Genomic DNA, 18380 nt, shown 5'->3' with positions numbered 1-18380 from the left:
GAGAGGTGGGCAGAGATACTGAGCCTCTGTGTTCTCAGAAAGCATTTTAATATTTTACCAGCATTACAATTTTGACTTTACATTACAATGTAAGGTAAAACGCACACACACCTGACGCTCAGTGGTGGAAAATTCATTCCCGTTGGTATACGGCCACATTTCCAGCCATTTGCAGAAAACGTCTCATAGAACTGCAACACTGAGCCCCAGTGTTAGCTCCCAGTCCCTCCTCCTGTCCCTGTTGCCAGGACTTTGTCCCCGTGAATCTGACTACATGTGTTTCCTTCCGAGGCTGGCTTGTGTCGTCTAGCAGTGTCCTCACACCCTTCATCCCTGTATAGAGGAGTGACATCATGCTGAGCTCAACCTCCATGTGTTGGTGGACAGTTCTGTTGCCTGCTTTTGGACCACCGTAGTGAATATCATTTAAGGAAAAGATCACTTACCCACATCTCTCTATTGCTGTGTGTTCTGGTGTAAGCTTGTGATTTCAATGTCCAAACCAACCTCTGCATTTATGAAACCAAGTTATCTCATCCTAAACTGATGAGTGCAGGTGAGATTAATACTTAAACATATGTCGGATCAGTATTTCCTGTACTCGTCAAGGCTTGGTGAAACTCCATCAGTAGCTGTCATGGTCCAGACACACGGGCTCCCAGAAGTCCACAGGCCTCAGGACCGGAACACAGCAGCAGTGCACTTAGGAATAGCCTGTTGTGTTTTATTGTTAATTTGAATTTTATTGGTTCTGTGGTGCTGTTTGCATTTACTTGGTTCTGTTTTTATCTTGGAGTCAATACCCAGGTTCTCATTTCTTTATACTGAGGTATGGACAATTGATGGCACTAATGGGTGGGGCAGGGACCCGTGAATGGTTAAGATATGGAGATGGCTCTGGTGCCAGTTCAGGAGAGAAGGGTACAGATGTGACATTGGGAGGTGATCAAGCAAGCAGACAGGGGTGTGGTGGCTCCTGAGTTTGGAGGTGTGAGAGACTCCCGAGTGGGATTCCTAGGGGAATGATTGGTGGTATCTTTAAAGTGGATTTTAGCTCTGTTGGGTTTGTAATGTTGGTCAGAGGGTCAACTAGAGATGTCAGATGAGGGCTGGGTGTGGGTGGTCTATGCTTGCAATCCAGGCTGGAGCAGAAGGGATGTGAATTTGAGGCCAGCCTGAACTACATAATGAGATCCTATCTCAAATAAAATAAAAATACAGATGGGTATTTAAACAAATGGCCCACTGAGGGGAACGAGTAACAGATTTCTGAGTTTGAGGGTAGCTTGGTCTACATAAGATCGTGTTTCAGACCAGTTGGAGTTATATAATGAAACCCTGTTGACTTGGTTACTTTTCTGCTGCTGAGATAAAACACCATGACCAAGGCAACTTGTAGAAGAAACATTTGTGTGTGGCTTACGGTTTCAAAGGGTGAGCCCACGAGCCTCACAGTAGAGTATGAAAGCAGATAGGTGTGGTGCTGGAACAGTAGCCAAGAGCTTACCTCCTGAACCATAACCAAGAGGCAGAGAGACTGGCTTTTGGTATCTCAAAGCTCACCTCACAGCGACACATGTCCTCCAACAAGGACGACACACATCCCAATCCTTCTCAGATGGCTCTAGCCTATGTCAAGTTGATACACGGCAGCCAGCACACCCACCATTACAAAGTAAACCCAAAATGTGTTAGTCGATGTTCTATTGCTGTAAGAGACTCCATGACCACAGTAACTCTTATAAAGGACAACGTTTAACTGGGCTGGCTTACTGCTTCAGAGGTTCAGTCCATTATCAAGGCTGGAGCACGGCAGCATGCATGGCTGTGGAGCGGAAACTAAGACCTGATTCACAGGTAGGGGGAGAGAGAGAGGGAGGGAGGGAGAGGGAGGAAAAGGGGAAGAGGGAGGGAGGGAGGGAGGAAGAGGGAAGAAAGGAGGGAGGAAGGGAGGGAGGGAAGGATGGGGATTGACTGGGACTAGCTGGGGCTTTTTGAAAACATCAGGGCCCACCTCCAGAGACTAGATTCCTCCAACCTAATCCTTCTCTAAAAGAGTTCCACTCCCTAAAGACTAAGCATCCAATTATCTGAGCCTGTGGGCTATTCTCATTCCTACCAACCCGCCAAACAGCCCTATAAAGACACTTGGTAGAGTGCAGCAGCCGCCTTGCCTGGTGAGATCCCATCTCCTGAGCAAAGGGGAGGGCGGGAGGGAGGCTTAAATGCTCGTTTTGGCATTTCTAAACCAATCCAAAACCAAGATATGATTTTTTTATCTGTGAAATCCTGGAAAATGGGTGGTATTGATAAAGGGATAAATGTGTAAGTCAAAGGCTCCTTCATGATTGAGCAGGACTGATTGGCAAAGTTTCTGGAGGATAACTAGGCAGTTTGGCTTTTCTTGAGACAGTGCCTCTCTGTGTAGTCCTGGCTGTCCTGGAATTCACTGTGTAGACCAGGCTAGCCTTGGACTCATAAAGATCAATGGGCCTTGGTTTCCTGATTGTTGTACCATGTCTGGCTTAGTTTTTTAGAAAGTGTATGTTCTTTTCGAGCCAGGAATCCCTCTGCCTGGATTTTATCCTGTAAATATTAATAAAACAGTATTAATGTGTAAACTGTTTGCTTCTTCCATAGCCAGGGCTAGGGGAGGGAGGAGTGTGGGCAGGAAGATGGACAGCCCAGTCTTCACATGCTGCTCCTGAAGTCAGCCCATTGCTGTTGACCTGTTCTCGAATCGGAAGCAAGTCGTGGATCACCCCACACTCGGGAGGGTTTACCCTCTGTTCCAAGAAACAGAGAGAGGTAAGGCTGCCCACTACAGAGTCCCAGAGACTGAGAGGAGCCAGCATAAATCTCTGGGGACATTGGGGCCCGGGGGAGGTCAGCAGAGAGTAGGTTCAATATTTCCTCTGATTCTAGAGAGTGTGGAATGGGGTGGGGTATTGGCCCAGGGCCATTTCTCAGAGCTATTTCACCTCATCTCTTGAAACAGGGAACTGGGGCTAACTGACTAGGGCAAGCTGTCTGAAGAGCTCCCAAGAGATCTGCCTCTCTCTGCCCACAGCACAGAGGTTACAGGCATGGCCTTGTACATAGGTGCTAGGATCAGACCAAGGTCCTCATTTTTGGCAGAGCAAGCCATTTTCCCAATCCCAATTCCAGAGGTTTTAAAGTACCTTATGCTATTGCCTGCTGATGCTGGTGGGGAGTGGGGGGCCTTTGAGAGATAAAAGGGAAACCTAGGGTGTTTTCCAGGAAAAAAAATGTTTTTAATTTTATTCCTTTTATGACGATGAGTGTTTTGCTTGAATGTATGTCTATAACATGTATGTGCCTGTTGTCTGTTGTGACCAGAAGACAACTGGAATTACAGATGGCTGTGAGTTGTCAAGTGATTGCTGGGAATCAAAACTCAATCCTCTGGAAGAGCGCCTGGTCCTCTTAACTACAGAGCCATCTCTCCAGCCCCAAGGAGGAAGAAATATTTGAGTAAAGTGTGGCGGGCAGAAGCAAGGGTGAAAAGTGCCCACTAGGCAGAGGCTTCTGTAAGTGGAAGAAACTGGCAGCAGAGTCCAGAGCTGTGCACAGACATGTAGGAAACAACACCATAGAAAGTGAAAAAAAAAAGAAGAAAAAGCTATAGTCGGTGAGGAACTCTGCATCATAAAGATAGAAGCTGGAGCAATACTTTTCTTTAAAAATATCTCATTTTGTTGTATGTGGGTGTTTTGCATGTGGCCTGCTACCTTCTGGAGTTAGAAGGGCGTGTTGGAGCCCCTGGGAAGGGCAGCCTGGGCTCTTTTTTTTTTTTTGGTTCTTTTTTTTCGGAGCTGGGGACTGAACCCAGGGCCTTGCGCTTCCTAGGCAAGTGCTCTACCACTGAGCTAAATCCCCAGCCCCCAGCCTGGGCTCTTAATCACTGAGCCGGCTCTCCAGCCCAGAGCAAGCTCTTTTTTTCTTTTGGGCAATGTGAGACAGTGTTTCTCTGTGTAGCCTAGAACTCTCTGTCCTGGAACTCACTCTGTAGACCAGACTGGCCTGGAATTCACATTGATCTGCCTGTCTCTGCCTCCGGAGTGCTGGGATTAAAGGCATGCATCACCACTGGTCTCCCTTTTAGTTTTAAAACTTAATTATTTTGAAGCAGACTTTCAACTCTGTCGTTTGGGCTGACCAAGACCTTACATCACTGTGCCTAATCCTCCCCAGCGCTGGGATTACACGCATGCACCTGTAATTTTAAAATTATTTACATTCTAAGGAGTAAACAAGTATTTGCTAATCACAGTTATTTACAAAAATGGGAAACAATGTATAGTTGACTAACATTCTGATGCCACCGGCAATTTTTTTGGCTGCTTCTTTAGCCCAAGTACTGCAAAGTCTGAACAAGCAATGAAGCAGGGTGGCGTACAGGCTGATAATTTATATCATGACATTCGTAAGCTCATGTGTGTCAGCACGTGCTAACCTGCCAGCATCTCTAACCACGTGGTGTCAAGCGTCCCAGCCACCTTAGATGTTCCCAGATCATAACCTGCCAGGGTAGGAACTCCAGGTCTCTGTAGAGAGGAGTGCTGCATTTCAGTCTTGCATAGCTTATTAAACAAACCACACTTGGGCTGGAGAGATGGTTCAGTGGTTAAGAGCACTGGCTACTTTTCCAGAGTTCAATTCCCAGCACCCACATGGCAGCTCTGAGACTGGAGTTAGAGACAGTTGTGAGCTGCTATGTGGATGTAGGAATCTAGGTCCCCTAGAAGAGCATCTAGTTAACCACGGAGCCATCGTTCAGCCCCAGTAAATCTCTTTATGAAGGGGGAATGCAAGAGAAGGTGCCTGGTACTCTGCTCCGCTCGCTGCATTTGTACGTGCAGGCATTTCTTGGCCCTGCACACCTAGCTGCACACACATAAACACACAGACACATACAGATTGTCATTACTTTCAAAACAACATATCTGTAGGCTTAGATTTCTTTGAAACCTACTTTAATAAGGGTTCTAAAATACCTCCACCCTCTTCTAGCCCACCATCCAAAGGTAGGGGAGAAAAGGTGGTAAATAGGACGGGGGGATGTGGACCTGTTTAGGAGTTCTTTGGAGCGATGCCAATCTTTGTCAGGATGCCAGCAGTCCAGTCCAGTAGCGTCAGGATACCCAACACCACCCAGCAGAAACTGCCAGGCCTCCACTGAATTGTCAGAGTCAGCAGGGGCAGCCGGGGATGCCTGGAGAAGATGCCTGTCACATCTCCTCTCACCGCTAGCTATGCAAGCACCCTGTCACCGTCCACTGAGTCCTATTTCTACTCTCTCCAAACATCAAGTCCTCTCAGGCGTCTTCCCTCAGCTGAGTCTGCATCACATGACAACTTCCCCCTTACATATCAAACTTGCTTTTTCATTGGAATGTAGTTATTTTCCCCACAAGATCCAGGGTGTATGTATAAGCCATTTTATTCAATCCCTGGGGTCCACATGAAGGCAGAGAGCTCACTCTGGGAAGTTATCCTCTGACCTCTGACCTCTGACCTCTGACCTGAGCTGTGGACTATGGATAAATGTGAGCAAACAAACTAACAAACAGAACAAAAGAGTCTAAAGGGACAATTATCCCGTCCATGCTCTAGAGAACAGCACAAATTCAGTTTGTTTACACCAAACAACCTCCCACCAGCACCCAGTGGGCCTCATCTGACTCCACTTTTCCTGGAAATATGGCTTCCCAATGCAGTCGGTTGCCCAGGCCGTACCTCTAACATCTGTGGTTGCACCTCTTTAGTCCAGAGTCTTCAAGCTCACTGCCACACAAGGGTTTTCTTTTTGCACTCTTTTATTGTTTCTTGAAAATTAAAGAAAGCTTCAATCAACTCTGGACAATCTGAATTTCTTAAATGTCTCAAGTCTTGTCACAGTCTATAAATGCCCCCCCCCCCAGGAGGGACGGGCACTCCCCCGTTTTGTTCACTAGCTATTGGTCCAGTACTTTTCCTACTACAATTTCCTTAGGGTCTGCCTTTCCCACTGTTTTACTTTTTCTGTTGTGTTTCTTTCCCATTGTCCCGATCCTCCCCTCCCCCCAGCTGAGGACAGAGCCAAGGGCCTTGCGCTTGCTAGGTAAGCGCTCTACCATTGAGCTAAATCCCCAACCCCTCTTTCCCATTTTTCCCATGTCTTATCAGAGGCCTTTTTTTTTTTTTTAAATCGCAGATCTGAAGACTTGCCTCAGCGTCCATTGGTCTGTGTACCTCCAGCTAGAGTCACAATCGAGTTACATTCCAGCGAATGTCTTGTACAATTTTGGTATTTACACATTTTAGTGATCATACCTAAATCTTATCATGTAATGTTTTTATCAGGAACAATCAGAACTGGATAAAAAGCAGGCCAAGTGTCTGGCAGTCATCCTTGGAGTCTTGCCTTCTGTCAGCTGTGCTTTTGCTATGATCAGATGAACTCCCAATGCCGTTTGATTTGAGGGGTCACAGCATTGCTTCAGCGGTTTGAATGTTGCTCCAGTAACACAATAGCCAATAAACACCATGGTCCTTTCAGCTCATTTTGCAGATAAGCAGACCGCTGGCTGGCGTGGGCACAGAGCAGCCAGGTCCTTCCCCACCTCCCGTTGAACTACGTATTTTATTTGCTAAATAAATCTCCATAGAAACACTTTCCAGATGGTTGTTTCCGGGTTGTTTTTTTTTTGTTTTTGTTTTTGTTTTTTTGCTAGAAGGTGAAAAACGGTGAAAAGAATTAATAAACCCTTGTTGTAACTGTATCCACAATCCCGGGCTCTTGCAAGCACAATCTTTGAAGGTTGCTAGAGGAGCACTGCCTGAATAAAGTGTTCCTTCAGTAACCCCTCGACCAGCTCTGCTGAGGAACCTGCGCAGCTCACTAGCTCGTGGCCCAGGGACCTCAGAAAAGGGACAGCGGGCTCTCGTAGGAGCCCTGGGCGAAGTCTAGGCCAGAAGTCGAAGCCCTAGGCCAGAAGCCCCGCCGGTCGACAGGAACCAGCAGCAGGAACCAGGCGGCTCAGGGGATACAAAGCGGAGGATGGAGCCAGGGCGGAGTCTTAAGGACTGGGGACCCGGCGAAGTCGGGGGAGGAGCCTAGCAGAAGACGCCGCCGGGAGGTGCCGCATAGGGCGGGGTCTTAGGGCCGAGAGGCGGGGCGAAGTCCGGGTGGGGGAGGATCCCGGCAGAGGGCGGTGCCGGGAGGTGTGGCATATTGGGGGCGTGACGGGGTCCGCAGCAGAGTGGATGTGGGGCGGAGCGGGCTGCGGGGAGCGGGCAGCGGGGCGGGGCAGGCTGCGGCCGGGCCGGCCCGGGGCGGAGACTTCTGGCACTTTCTGGGAGCTGCGGGCGTGCGGCTCACAGACCTTCTGGCCGGAAACCCGCGCGCTCCCGCTGCCAGGGCCCTCGTCGTCAGCGCCGCCATGGCCAAGTGGGGCCAGGGGGACCCGCGCTGGATCGTGGAGGAGCGGGAGGACGGGACCAACGTGAACAACTGGCATTGGTGCGGTGGGCCCGGGGCACGAGCAGGCGGGCGGGCTCCTGGGAGGGCCGCGCGGCGCCGCAGCACGGCTGCCCGTGGCGGGAGACGGTTCCTAACTGCCCTGGTCCTCCGGCTTCAGGCTGCTCCGGAAAGTTGGGCCGAGCCCCGCGAGGGACCTTCTGCCTCACTCCGCCGACAGCTGTGCCTCGGTCGCCCCTCACCCGGCCCTCCTCGGCCTTGAGCTGCGTAGTGCGCGTGCGTGTGCCGACGGCGCTGTGTCCGTGTGCAATAGGAAGGGCAGGGACTTGGATCTCACTTTCTTTGCTTTGTCTCAGTTTGCACTGTTATCTGCCCCCTTTGTGTCTCAGGAATACCGGGAGATGTCTGCCTCTCTGGCGGGCGTTGGAGAAAGCTCAGGGAAGCAGTTCCCAGAGCAGAGCCCAGTCCGCACCTTAAGATGACTTGGCTGCCCTGAAAGAATGATCTCGTGCTCCCGGCTGTGTTCCGTAGCTAGGACACTGACTTCTCAAGCTGCTCTTTGTCCCCTTAGATGGGAACAGTAGAGAGAGTGCTTAAGATAAATCAAATATGGAAATGCCTTATAACTGATATTGTGGTTAAGGCTATTTAAATGACTACCACCATTACAGATGGCCTCATCTTAGCCCGCCCATGTCCTGGGGTGGGGGCTGGGGGGAGATTGCTGGACCCTTCTCCCCGGGACTATTGTTTTTAAGGTTACCCATTCTTATATGGTGAATAAGAGTGTCTTAAGAAACTGATCAATAGGCTTAGAAGATACCTAGTAGAGACCTCATCAGAGAAGCACATTTGCGAGTTGGAGGCTGCTTGAGTACCAGGGCTCACCTGGTCTGGGTTTGGATGGCATCTTGGCTGGGCAGATGGAGACCAGCTGGGCCATTCACCCGCGTCTTTCTGTTCTCTGGCAGGACAGAGCGGGATGCCACCGTTTGGTCCAAGGGGAAGCTCCGAGAGCTCCTGGTTGGCCTTGCTATGGAGAATGAGGCTGGCCGATGTGAGATCAGTGAGTTGAAGCAGGTGGAGGGTGAGGCTTCTTGTAACAGCCGAAAAGGGAAGCTTATTTTCTTCTATGAATGGAACATCAAGCTGGCCTGGAAAGGTAATGGGGTCCTGGCAGGAGGCAGGTTGGGGACACCCTGTGTACAGTCCGGTGTTCGGATGTGCTTGGTGTTGCTGGGTTCTGAAAGCTGCACTTCTCCACCACTCGACGCTTGAGGGGCAGTACTCTGGGGGGGGGGGGGCTTTTTACCAGCATCTGTGACTAGGGCCTCCTTCCCTCAAAAATGTTTATTTCAAAACTTAAAAATTATTTACGTGTGTGTGCACACACTTGGGTGTCATAGCACGTGTAGAAGGCAAAGACAGCTTGCAGAATTCAGTTCTACCATGTGGTCTCCCAGGATTGAACTGGGGTTAGCAGGGTTGGTTCATAGCAAGCGCTTTTACACTCTGCTTTTACACCTTGCTAGCTTACTCTTGTTATCTTAAAAAATTATGGGGGCTGGGGATTTAGCTCAGTGGTAGAGCGCTTACCTAGGAAGCGCAAGGCCCTGGGTTCGGTCCCCAGCTCCGAAAAAAAAAAAGAACCAAAAAAAAAATTATATGTATGCGTTTGGTATATGTGTGTGAGCATGTGTGCCATAGTGGGTATGTGAGGGCCAAGGACACAGGAATTTAATTCAAGTCGTTAGGCTCCAGCAGTAAGCGCCTTATCCATTGAGCCATCTTGCCAGCCCTCCCTTGGGGATTTTATCCTGTTTGGGTTCTGTGGCTTTGCCTCAGGACAGTCCACACAGATAGACGCTGTCATATGTGAAGCTCCCTGACTGCTTTCATTGCACACTTCCATTTCATGTTGAACCGTGTTTTCATACTTCATGCTTTTTTATGTGCACTGTATGGACGGACCTTATTTTGTCTACCTGTTTACCTGTTGATGGGCATTTTTGTTTGTAATTTCCTTGTCTTTGCCAAGTTCTCCTGTGGTAACTTGACCCAGTACTTGTTGACATGACCAAGGACCAGATACAGGGAAAGGGAGAGAACAGGAAGGAGCTGGGTGAGGAAGACTGGACTTTGTTAAGAACATGGGTCTCTGCCTTGAGTTGCCTGCTTTCCATGTAGTTTGTTAAGAAGAAGCTCGCTAAGCTGGTCTTGGTCTCTTGAGTCAGGGAGGTAGGTGTTCAAACATCAAGTAGTCCCACAAAATTCCCTACAAGTAAGGCTAGCCTGAGCCACAATAGAAAGATGCACTTCACAAAAAAGCCAAGAGCTTGGGTTGTAGCACAGCATCAGCGTGCTTGCCTGGCGCGCAGAAGACTCCAGATGAGTGCACATGCACTGAGGCAGTCTCACCGGGACTGTGAACAGACCCCTCTGCTTGGGCACTGGCCTCACTGTCTTTGTGGTTGTTGCTGGCTAGATTGTAGCAGGACTCTGGATAACTTCATGGCCTATATCTTTTCCCTTGGCCTAAACAACCACTTTTTTTGCATGACAAGAAGCATGCTTTTCCAGAAAATAGACCTCAGACCTAGGAGGAAAAAAAATACCTGCTCTCTGCTGCTGTCATGGAAACAGTCTCTGAGGCAGCATCAAGTATGTGGAAGGTCCCTCTGAAGCTCCCATCCATCATGGAGATGAATCTGTTGGTTGGCATCCTGTTGTCTGCCTATGGGACTAGACCTGGAAGCCCTTAGGTGATGGGGTTGGGGGTGGGGTCTGAGACCAAAGTGGGCATAAAGCCATGAACCCTGTGGCTGCTAAGGACAAGGGTAAGAAGTAGAGGCAAGTAGGCTGTCCTAATGACCCCATCAGCTTATTTCACTCTTTGACATCTCAGGTGGCAGAGGTGAAGGGGATCCAGAGCTGAATGATCTTTGCACTTTAGCACAAGTGTTTCCTACAACCCTCCCCTTCAGAGAATGTAGTCAGAGCAGCACTTCTGGAGCCTGGCTCTCTGTCCAAGCCACTGGAGGACTCTTCTGCTCTTAGGTTTTGCCACTGTGTACTTGCTGACACTGTTTGAAGAGGATTGCCAGAGTCTGTAGTACTCCGAGCTGGTTTACTCTTCTGCACTCAGACCCATGCCTCAGGGCTTTATGCTCAGTGGATGCTAAGTATAGTCTGTGTGGTGCTTTGTAAATAAACAGGTATTCCAGACCCTGGAAGATAAGGATTCTGGATTAAATTTCGTTTACCAACCAACAAAATGAACAAAATCTCAAGACATTTGAAGTTGTTCCATGTATGGTTTGGCCCTCAGAAAAATCAGTCATTCCCAGTGCCCCATGCAGCATAAACTTGACTAATGAGGCTGAGGTCATGAGTGGGTGGTAGAACCCTTTCTCACCTTGTCTTGTGGCAATGAGATAGATGCCCTTAGATCATGCCAAAGTATCTCACTGTGTGTGTTTCTGAATGTTGTTCCAGTTGCATGGCCTGCCTATGCACTTGGTACTCGTTTTTAGTCAAAACTATGTTAAATACTCCCCCTGGCCCCAGATGAGTATACTGAAAGAGTGATATAAGTGTTGTTTGTCATTATTAATATTGACCATGTTGGCTGGTCAAAGTCTTGGTTGATCTCTGATGTGGTCACAACCCTGTAAGGGGAGTGGAGCCACATAAGGGCTATTCATTCAGGCAGTGGTCTTTTGAATAAACCAATTATTAATTGGGTCCATTTTGCTTATTTTAGGTACAGTTAAAGAATCTGGTGCAAAACACAAGGGATTGATTGAAATACCCAGCCTTTCTGAAGAAAATGAAGTCAATGACACCGAGGTATCTGCGGTGCTCTTCTGTTCTCTGGCTAAGCTTCAGCTCTAGATGCTGGGCATTTGCAAACTGCTTATTAGACTGTTTGGTTATACTGTGGTAGTTGTGAATTGTGGGGTTGTCTGCCACTGTATGAGATGTGGAGCAGAGGTGTGGGAAAAGGAGGAAGTCCTAGGAAGCTTCAGACTTCCAGGACCAAGTGTGGTATCTGGGCAGGAGACTGACAGCAGTCAGCCTAGCTCTCTTATCAGTGCAGTTAGTTTAATCCTTAAGAAATGCTTTCAGGTTAAAAGTGACCAGTCATGTGCTGGGAAGTGCTTGCTTGGGCCATGTGCATCTTACTGAATGTGACTGTTTCCCTTTAATAGGGACAGTTCTCGGCCTTTAGCCATCTTCTTGGACTCATCTCATTGCTTCTTTTTTGATGAACCTGTTGCTTTAGACTGGCTGGCTTTCCTAGTTCCCCTAAGAGGAGCCTGCTTACTCCTGTGCCCGCCTTGCCTCTTTGCATTGCCTCTGGGGTTCAAGACCATTATACAGCATCTGTAATTTCCAATCTAGACACTCTGGCAAAGTCTAACATAGACCGAGCCGTGTTTTCAGGTCTTGTCTTTACTGAAGGTCTCTGAGGCCATGTCTCAGACTTGCCTTCAGACTTAGCTTGCTCTACTCTGGTGCTGGCTGCAGTTCCCTATAGACCTCATCAGCAGTGCAGCTTTCTGGCAGCATATTAAACAGATCTAAAGTATGCTGCAGTGGGATGTAGCAGAGCAGATGCCAGCCAGACTTAGGTGCAGCCCAGCCCCGAGTTACTGGGCCCTGCAGTAGTTTGAGACTAGCACCTTCTCCAGAACTCCAGACTGCTTGATCCATCCTTCTCTCTCCCTTTCTGTTGCTCTCATCTGTATTTCCTTTCCCTTAGCTGCTTCTCCTCTCTACCAAGAGTAGATGGCTCAAGTTCAGGTTAGATGGGAACTTCTTGGTTAGTGGCTTCAGGTTTGTAGACTGGCATTATTAAGTATAAATGCTACATAATGCAATTTAAATTTCTCTAGTATCCACATTAAAAACCAGGTAAGATAATTTTAAAAATGTAATCCATGGGAGAGTAAGTATAAATTTAGCATGAAATTAATAAATTATTGATAGGGTACTTGACTTTTTTCTTTGGTATTAAGTCGTTGGAGTCTTACAGCATAGTTCAGATCACGTACCTACCACACCAGACTGTCTCTAGATAAAGCCACAAGCAGTTTAACTCCTGTGCTTACACATACAACTTCAAAGGTAAATGAAATGGTTCGTCTTATATGCCATCCATTCACAGTGTGGCTGCCAGCACTGGCCTCAAAACTTTTTAGATTCTGTCAACTGTGAAGAAGCCTACGTCTCTGGACCACTCCCTCCGTCTGTCATCCAGAGTTCAGTTATCATTAGGATCCAGCGTTCTAAGAATACATTCAACCAGTTTTTCTTAGGTTTTTATTTTTCTGGTTTGTAGGTGAACGTGAGTAAAAAGAAAGGAGATGGGGAAATACTGAAGGATCTCATGAGAACTACAGGCACTGCCAAGGTCAGGGAGGCCCTTGGAGAGTACCTGAAGGCACTCAAGACGGGTGGGTAAAGAAGGCATCCCTTGTGAACCACAGGGCCCCTTACTATTTACCCAAGTTACGCTCTACACAAGGGCTGGATTCCCAAGTCAGACTCCTGAAACAGCTTTAATTGCAGAATAAGTTGTAGTCTGGGTGTTAAAAGCTAGTCGTGGGTAAGACAATATTAATTGATTACATGGACCAGTTTGCCAATTGTCAGTAGTTTCCTGGGCTGGGCATGGTCCCAGCACTTGGGAAGCTGAGTTAGGAAGACTGTTGCTAGCCTGGGTTATATACTAAGACCTTGTTCAAAACAACAAAAAGCCCCATACACCCCAACCCTTGGAATGGAATAGTTTTTGTGTAATTACTTGTTTAATGTCTGTCTTCCCTGCTAGACTGTATGCTCCATGAGGGCATGGAAGGTGTCTGTCTTGTTCACTGCTGTATCTCCAGCATCTAGCACAATGCCTGACACATAGTAGGTGCATAATAAATCTTTGCCAAGTGAATGAATGTGTGGATGAGAGGTATTGATAATACTAGATAACCCAGTATGTATGGAAGTGACTATGAAAAGCTATCGTCACTTCCCTAACTTAGAGGTAATAGCTGGGTAGAGTGGCCAGCAGGGCTTTTTCTGCAACTCATCCTTAAAGCTTGCTCAATTGAGTGTCCAGGTATTGGCATTCATAGGCTTGGGGCCACCACTCTTCCTGCAAGCTGTCTTTCTTGGCTGTGAAGACTGAGTGAGGTTAAGCTTTGTGAGAGGGAAGCAGAGTTCTGACAGTTGGTGAGGACCGTAAGCTATTAGTAGTTAATCATGCACAACCTAGCTATTTAGAAATGAACTTGTGGAAAGTATGCATTTTAGAGGAGTGTGGTAAAGCAAGTCATCGATAGGAACAGAATCAAAGGCCTTTGTTAACAATCAGCAATGTATGTCAAGGCCTCAGAATGTTTTTATAGATGCCAGTTAGACAGAAGGAAATAGGTTAATAAAGTTTGTTTCCTTACAGAATTTACAACAGGAATGATCTTACCAACAAAAGCCGGAGCGACCCAGGCCCTGACTCTTGAGAGGAAACTGACTGAAAACGCATTGCAGGTACGAGCCTGTGGCTGCACGGGGAGGGGGGGGGGGGGGGAGACACGACACGACGACACACCGGACGGACGACGACGACACCCTTAGTGAGTTCCCCACAGCCTTTTCATGAACTTGGGTTGTAGATGAGGAACGGGTGTTGATCCACACATTTCCTCTTAAGATGCTGATGTCTTTTTGTGGAAATGACAAAGTGCAGCTTTTTGGTATTGTGCCGGGTGGGTAGGTGTGGTGCCGAGTGTGCAGGCTGGTATGTGCTGGGCAGGATTCTGATCACCTTTAGCCCACGGTTCCAGTTCTTGATGAGGCCTTGCAGAAATACCTGCATTTCATCCAAACTATTAATAGCCTGACCTTAGATTCATGATGATCCTCCTGCTTCAGTTAAGCTGGCGCCTCTGAAGGTCAGATATTGTGATGAAGCTTGGCATTAGGAGAGTGTGGGGAATTCTTTCTAGAATTGGGGAATGGGAATGTATATGTGCAGTTAACACCCTGTTGTCTTACTTGGGTTTAGTAGTCTCTCTTCCCGTGGTCATGTCCTGGGCCCCTCTGAACAGGGCAGAGTATTGAGCCATAGCCTAGGAATGGAGCAGAGGTAGAGTGCTCATGGGAACACGTGTTGGGGAGCAGAGGCCTTTCATGCTGTTCTGCCATTCTCTCTGGATCTGCTCACCATCTTGAATGCCTTTCTAATCTGAGATGCAGGCTTCTCCAGTGGCACTGGGTGTGAGGATTCCCACAGTAGCTTTGCACTTGACAGAGCTGTTTGACACGACAGTGGAACAGCTGTACAGTATCTTCACTGTAAAAGAAGTAAGTAACATCTTAAACTGCTCTACAACATGAAGATACATCATAAAGAACACAGGCTGTTTTTGATGGAACAGGGACACTGGCCAGGGATGCCTTCCGAGTAACTTACGGGGACAATGATGGGCACACGTGGTGTTATCGGCACTTGGTGGTTAATACGGCTTTCTCTCCTCTATAAAGAAGAAAGCTTTGCATTTTATTTGTTAGCAAAAGCTCTGTGTCCAACAGAAGTCAAACCAAGCCCAACTACATCACTGGTCAAGTGGTGCTCATCGGTCACGGAAGACCCTGATGTTCTCGCCATGTGCACAGGGTGACAGCATAGACTGCAATAATGTGTCTGTTTTGTTGCTAGTTGGTGCAAGGATTCTCCAAATCTCCGGCTGTATTAGAAGCTGAAAAGGGAGGGAAGTTCCAGATGTTTGACGGGAACATCACTGGAGAATACGTGGAACTGGTAAGCAACTACAAGGTCACACAGTGAGCTGGGGTAATGTTGTTCAACTCATGTTATTCTTAACGTGTTTTAGAGGTTTTGGTGAGCGCAGTCTCAAATGCTTTTAGTAAGGTTCCCTGTAGAACAAAAGAAAAATGTTACATGCTCTGCTCTATCCATGGTATTAACACTGCCCCAGACACCGAGAGCCTTGGCCTGTAAGCTGGAAGACAGGGTTATAATGCTTTGTTGGATTCCTCGATCGTACTGCGCACACTTCAATGTTTTCAGTGGAATGTCTCCTTTGTTTTCAGGTAACAAATAGGAAAATCATCATGAAGTGGAGATGTAGGAACTGGCCAGAAGGTACGTTCTATGCAGTTCTACGGAAGCTAGCAACTGAAGCTGCCATAGACAGCTTCTTCCTGGTGTCATAATAAAGCTCCTGGTTTTTTCCCCAGAACACTATGCAACAGTCGAACTGAATTTTGTGCCTGCTCCAGGGCAAACGGAATTACAATTGGACTGTAAAGGAGTTCCTGTCTGTAAAGAGGAGCATATGAAATTCTGTTGGCAGAAGCAGCACTTTGAAGAAATAAAAGGTTTACTTCAGCTCACCACCCAGAATGCTTGAATTAGTTAGGTTTTTAAGGACATCCTTTTTTTTTTTTTTTTTTCTTTTTTTCGGAGCTGGGGACCGAACCCAGGGCCTTGCGGTTGCTAGGCAAGCGCTCTACCACTGAGCTAAATCCCCAACCCCAAGGACATCCTTTTTAAAGCAGAAACCTGTCCTGTTTACTTACCTCTTCTTTCTCCCTTAAAAAGTCCCTCCCCTCAAGGCCCTTAATTTATTTTGTATTGGATGAAATTCATGAAACTATACAATCTGAAAGCATTGTTTGTCCATTTTTGACTCTGCGTTGAGTGAAATCACCTTCCATGAGTGTTTCCACGGGAAAAGTAGGTGGGGAGGGAGGCTGAGCGCCCAGGCTAGGGATGGTCAGGTGATCTGTACTGCAGGCAACTGAAGCTTCAGACAAATGAATGGCGAGTCACACTACTCCTTTATTCTAAGCCGGTTTCCAAGGTGTAGTTCTTCCGAGTGTCGCTGTGAGGGCTGCAGTGTAGGCTGCACGCTGTTACACTTCTCTGGCTCTCCTTGCTGTCTTCCAAGCAGTCACACACTTGGGGACAGAGGGAGGAGACATCTGCATGGTAAATTAACTGTTCTGGGCTGAGGAGGACTTCTCAAATAGCAGAATGGCCACATGGTTCCTTTCAGTCTCCTTCCTGCTGTCATTTGAAGAAATTGAAACAAGTTATGTAACAAAGGAAAAGTTATCACAGTCAGTTTATAAGTACACAGAGCAGCAGTCATGTCAATAAAAATAAAACAATTATTTTACATCAAGTGTGCTTTATTTCCCCCACAGGTATTCTGTTAAATAAAGCACCATTTATATACTGCCAGGCCACAGCTAAAGAGGATTCTTTACAGAATCAAATTTCTTGTGGTTGTTCCGTATACAAGTAAACTTAATTTTGATAATAAGAACCACAGCGATCAGAGGCAATCTGCCTCTCTTATTTTAAGGTACAAAACTGGCACAGAGGACACCATATTATTTATACACAGTAAAAATGCTGTAAGTTTAAATTACATCATACAGGGTCAGAGCCCTGTTTCTCCCAGAAAGCCATATTAAATGAAAGCCACTACAGTGAACTCTTAATTACATAAAACATCCATTATCTGATTGATTGCCCTTTAGAAAGTATACAGAAGATGCACATTTTTTCATCTGGAATTCTGCCTGACCAAGAATTGAAGCCTATAAATCTATCTTGCCATTCAAGCAGAGAGCACTGGACAAACTGAAGCACAAAACAAAGGAGCAAACTTGACACAGGGCAGAGGGGAGGGCACGTGAGCGCAGACATTGCCACATCTAACGTCAAGAAGCAGCTTGGTTTCCTTTGCCAGATATCCTTGTGACCACATGGATTGTTGATTCAATGGTCCTACACAGGGTATCTAAAATGTCGTGCTGCTGCATGTGACTAATGAGGCCTCTGGAATGGCCACAACTGAGTGATACAGCAGCTTCAGGGTCCTGGGAGGACAAAGCTTGACCATCACAGCTTCTCAGATCAGCTAAGTCAGACAGAACTGCAGAGATGGACGTGGAAGGGAACTCTGATTCATCGTCGGCTAGTGTAGCATCCTTGGAACTATGGTCTTTACAGCTGTCGAACCTGCCACTGTTAGACTGTTCCTCTGCATGCTGTGACCGGGTATGTGACCCGTCTTCCGAAAACGAAGATGGGCCTTCCATCCGATACTCTTTGACAGAGCCATTTTCAGGGGATGGCAGATCTTGCTCTGTCCCTGGATCAATAATCGATGAGTCTCTTGTCTCATTGTCTGAGGTGCTAGTGGGGGTCAGGACGTCCCTGGCATCTGTCTTTATGTCTCCAATGCAGCTGTCTACAGTGTGCTCCTCATCACTGCTCACTCGCCGCCTCTTAACAGGGGTTGCCCCTTCATCATCTGTGGGGGCAAAAGGACATTAAAGCAACCGTCTTCAAAAGGGGGCATTTAAACCCTATTGGGGGGGGGGGTCATTCTTGTTAGCCTTTTTTTTTTTTTGGCAGTGCTGGAGGTCAAAGCTAAGGACTTGCAGCACTAGGCAAGAGCAATCAGCGAGCCGCACCTCCAGCTTGTCTTCATCCCAGCCCCAGCCCTCAGCCCCAACCCCAGGCAAGACTTAGTTGACACAGCTAACCTTTCGTTTTCCTTTCTTTGGCTTCTTGCTCTTGGAGTGAGTTTCTCTGCTGCAGACAAGTCCTGCACTTGTTTAAAAGCTCTTGCAGAGTTGGAATCAGAGCTGGGTTTAACTGTTTGGGAGTGTGTACTGACAGGAGCAAAGCAAGTGCCCTCAGGTCCTACAAAAACCCAGACAGGAAGAGTTCAAATCCTGAAGGCAACATGTGGACAAAACTTCACAGTTAAATGAAGATGTTTATTCCCCAGGAATCTGTTTGGTTTCTCTGGTAATGTGTAAACTGCTAAAACCAGCATTAAGACAGTGTCCCGTC

The 18380-nt window shown here is 47.4% G+C and overlaps 2 protein-coding genes and 1 long non-coding RNA gene across 17 annotated transcripts in view; 2 read left to right on the top strand and 1 right to left on the bottom strand.

The window, feature by feature from the left end:
• Positions 1-937: 937 nt before the first annotated feature.
• Positions 938-6785, top strand: LOC148001487 (uncharacterized). Its single transcript, XR_015637646.1, has 4 exons — positions 938-1857; positions 2641-2808; positions 3361-3652; positions 6218-6785. It is a non-coding gene; the product is annotated as an uncharacterized LOC148001487 (long non-coding RNA).
• Positions 6786-7343: 558 nt separating this feature from the next.
• Positions 7344-16686, top strand: Ahsa2 (activator of HSP90 ATPase homolog 2). 6 transcript variants are annotated; one of them, XR_015636675.1, is made up of 10 exons: positions 7344-7525; positions 8455-8645; positions 11247-11332; positions 12828-12942; positions 13320-13402; positions 13941-14029; positions 14738-14845; positions 15201-15302; positions 15596-15647; positions 15743-16173. XR_015636675.1 is itself a non-coding variant. In XM_087583565.1 (9 exons), the coding sequence occupies exons 2-9, from the start codon at positions 8519-8521 to the stop codon at positions 15913-15915; spliced, it is 852 nt and encodes a 283-aa protein (XP_087439691.1). In that variant the 5' UTR covers positions 7344-7525; positions 8460-8518; the 3' UTR covers positions 15916-16686.
• The window catches only part of Usp34 (ubiquitin specific peptidase 34), a 190610-nt gene continuing 188843 nt past the window's right edge, over positions 16614-18380 (bottom strand). For 9 of the 10 annotated variants that reach the window (XR_015636753.1, XR_015636754.1, XM_087583898.1 and 6 more), the window contains 2 exons: positions 18068-18227; positions 16682-17832 (listed from right to left, as the gene is read on the bottom strand). Coding sequence is in view for 8 of the 10 variants with exons in the window: in XM_087583898.1 (XP_087440024.1) it covers positions 17237-17832; positions 18068-18227 (756 nt within the window). In the remaining 2 variants the exon portion in view is untranslated. 10 annotated transcript variants of the gene reach the window in all.

Source organism: Rattus norvegicus, chromosome 14 (genome assembly GCF_021556685.1).
Source record: "Rattus norvegicus strain SHRSP/BbbUtx chromosome 14, alternate assembly SHRSP_T2T, whole genome shotgun sequence".
NCBI lineage: Eukaryota > Metazoa > Chordata > Mammalia > Rodentia > Muridae > Rattus > Rattus norvegicus.
The sequence above is the reverse complement of the archived record's forward strand: the minus strand, read 5'-3'. Positions and strand labels throughout refer to the sequence as shown.

Excerpts from the sequence above, each read along its gene's own strand:
- Ahsa2 (XM_087583565.1), top strand. The coding sequence starts at position 8,519 with ATGGAGAATGAGGCTGGCCGATGTGAGATCAGTGAGTTGAAGCAGGTG. Across the intron at positions 12,943-13,940 it reads CCTGAAGGCACTCAAGACGG|AATTTACAACAGGAATGATC; the intron begins GTGGGTAAAGAA and ends GTTTCCTTACAG. Across the intron at positions 15,303-15,595 it reads CTGGAGAATACGTGGAACTG|GTAACAAATAGGAAAATCAT; the intron begins GTAAGCAACTAC and ends CTTTGTTTTCAG.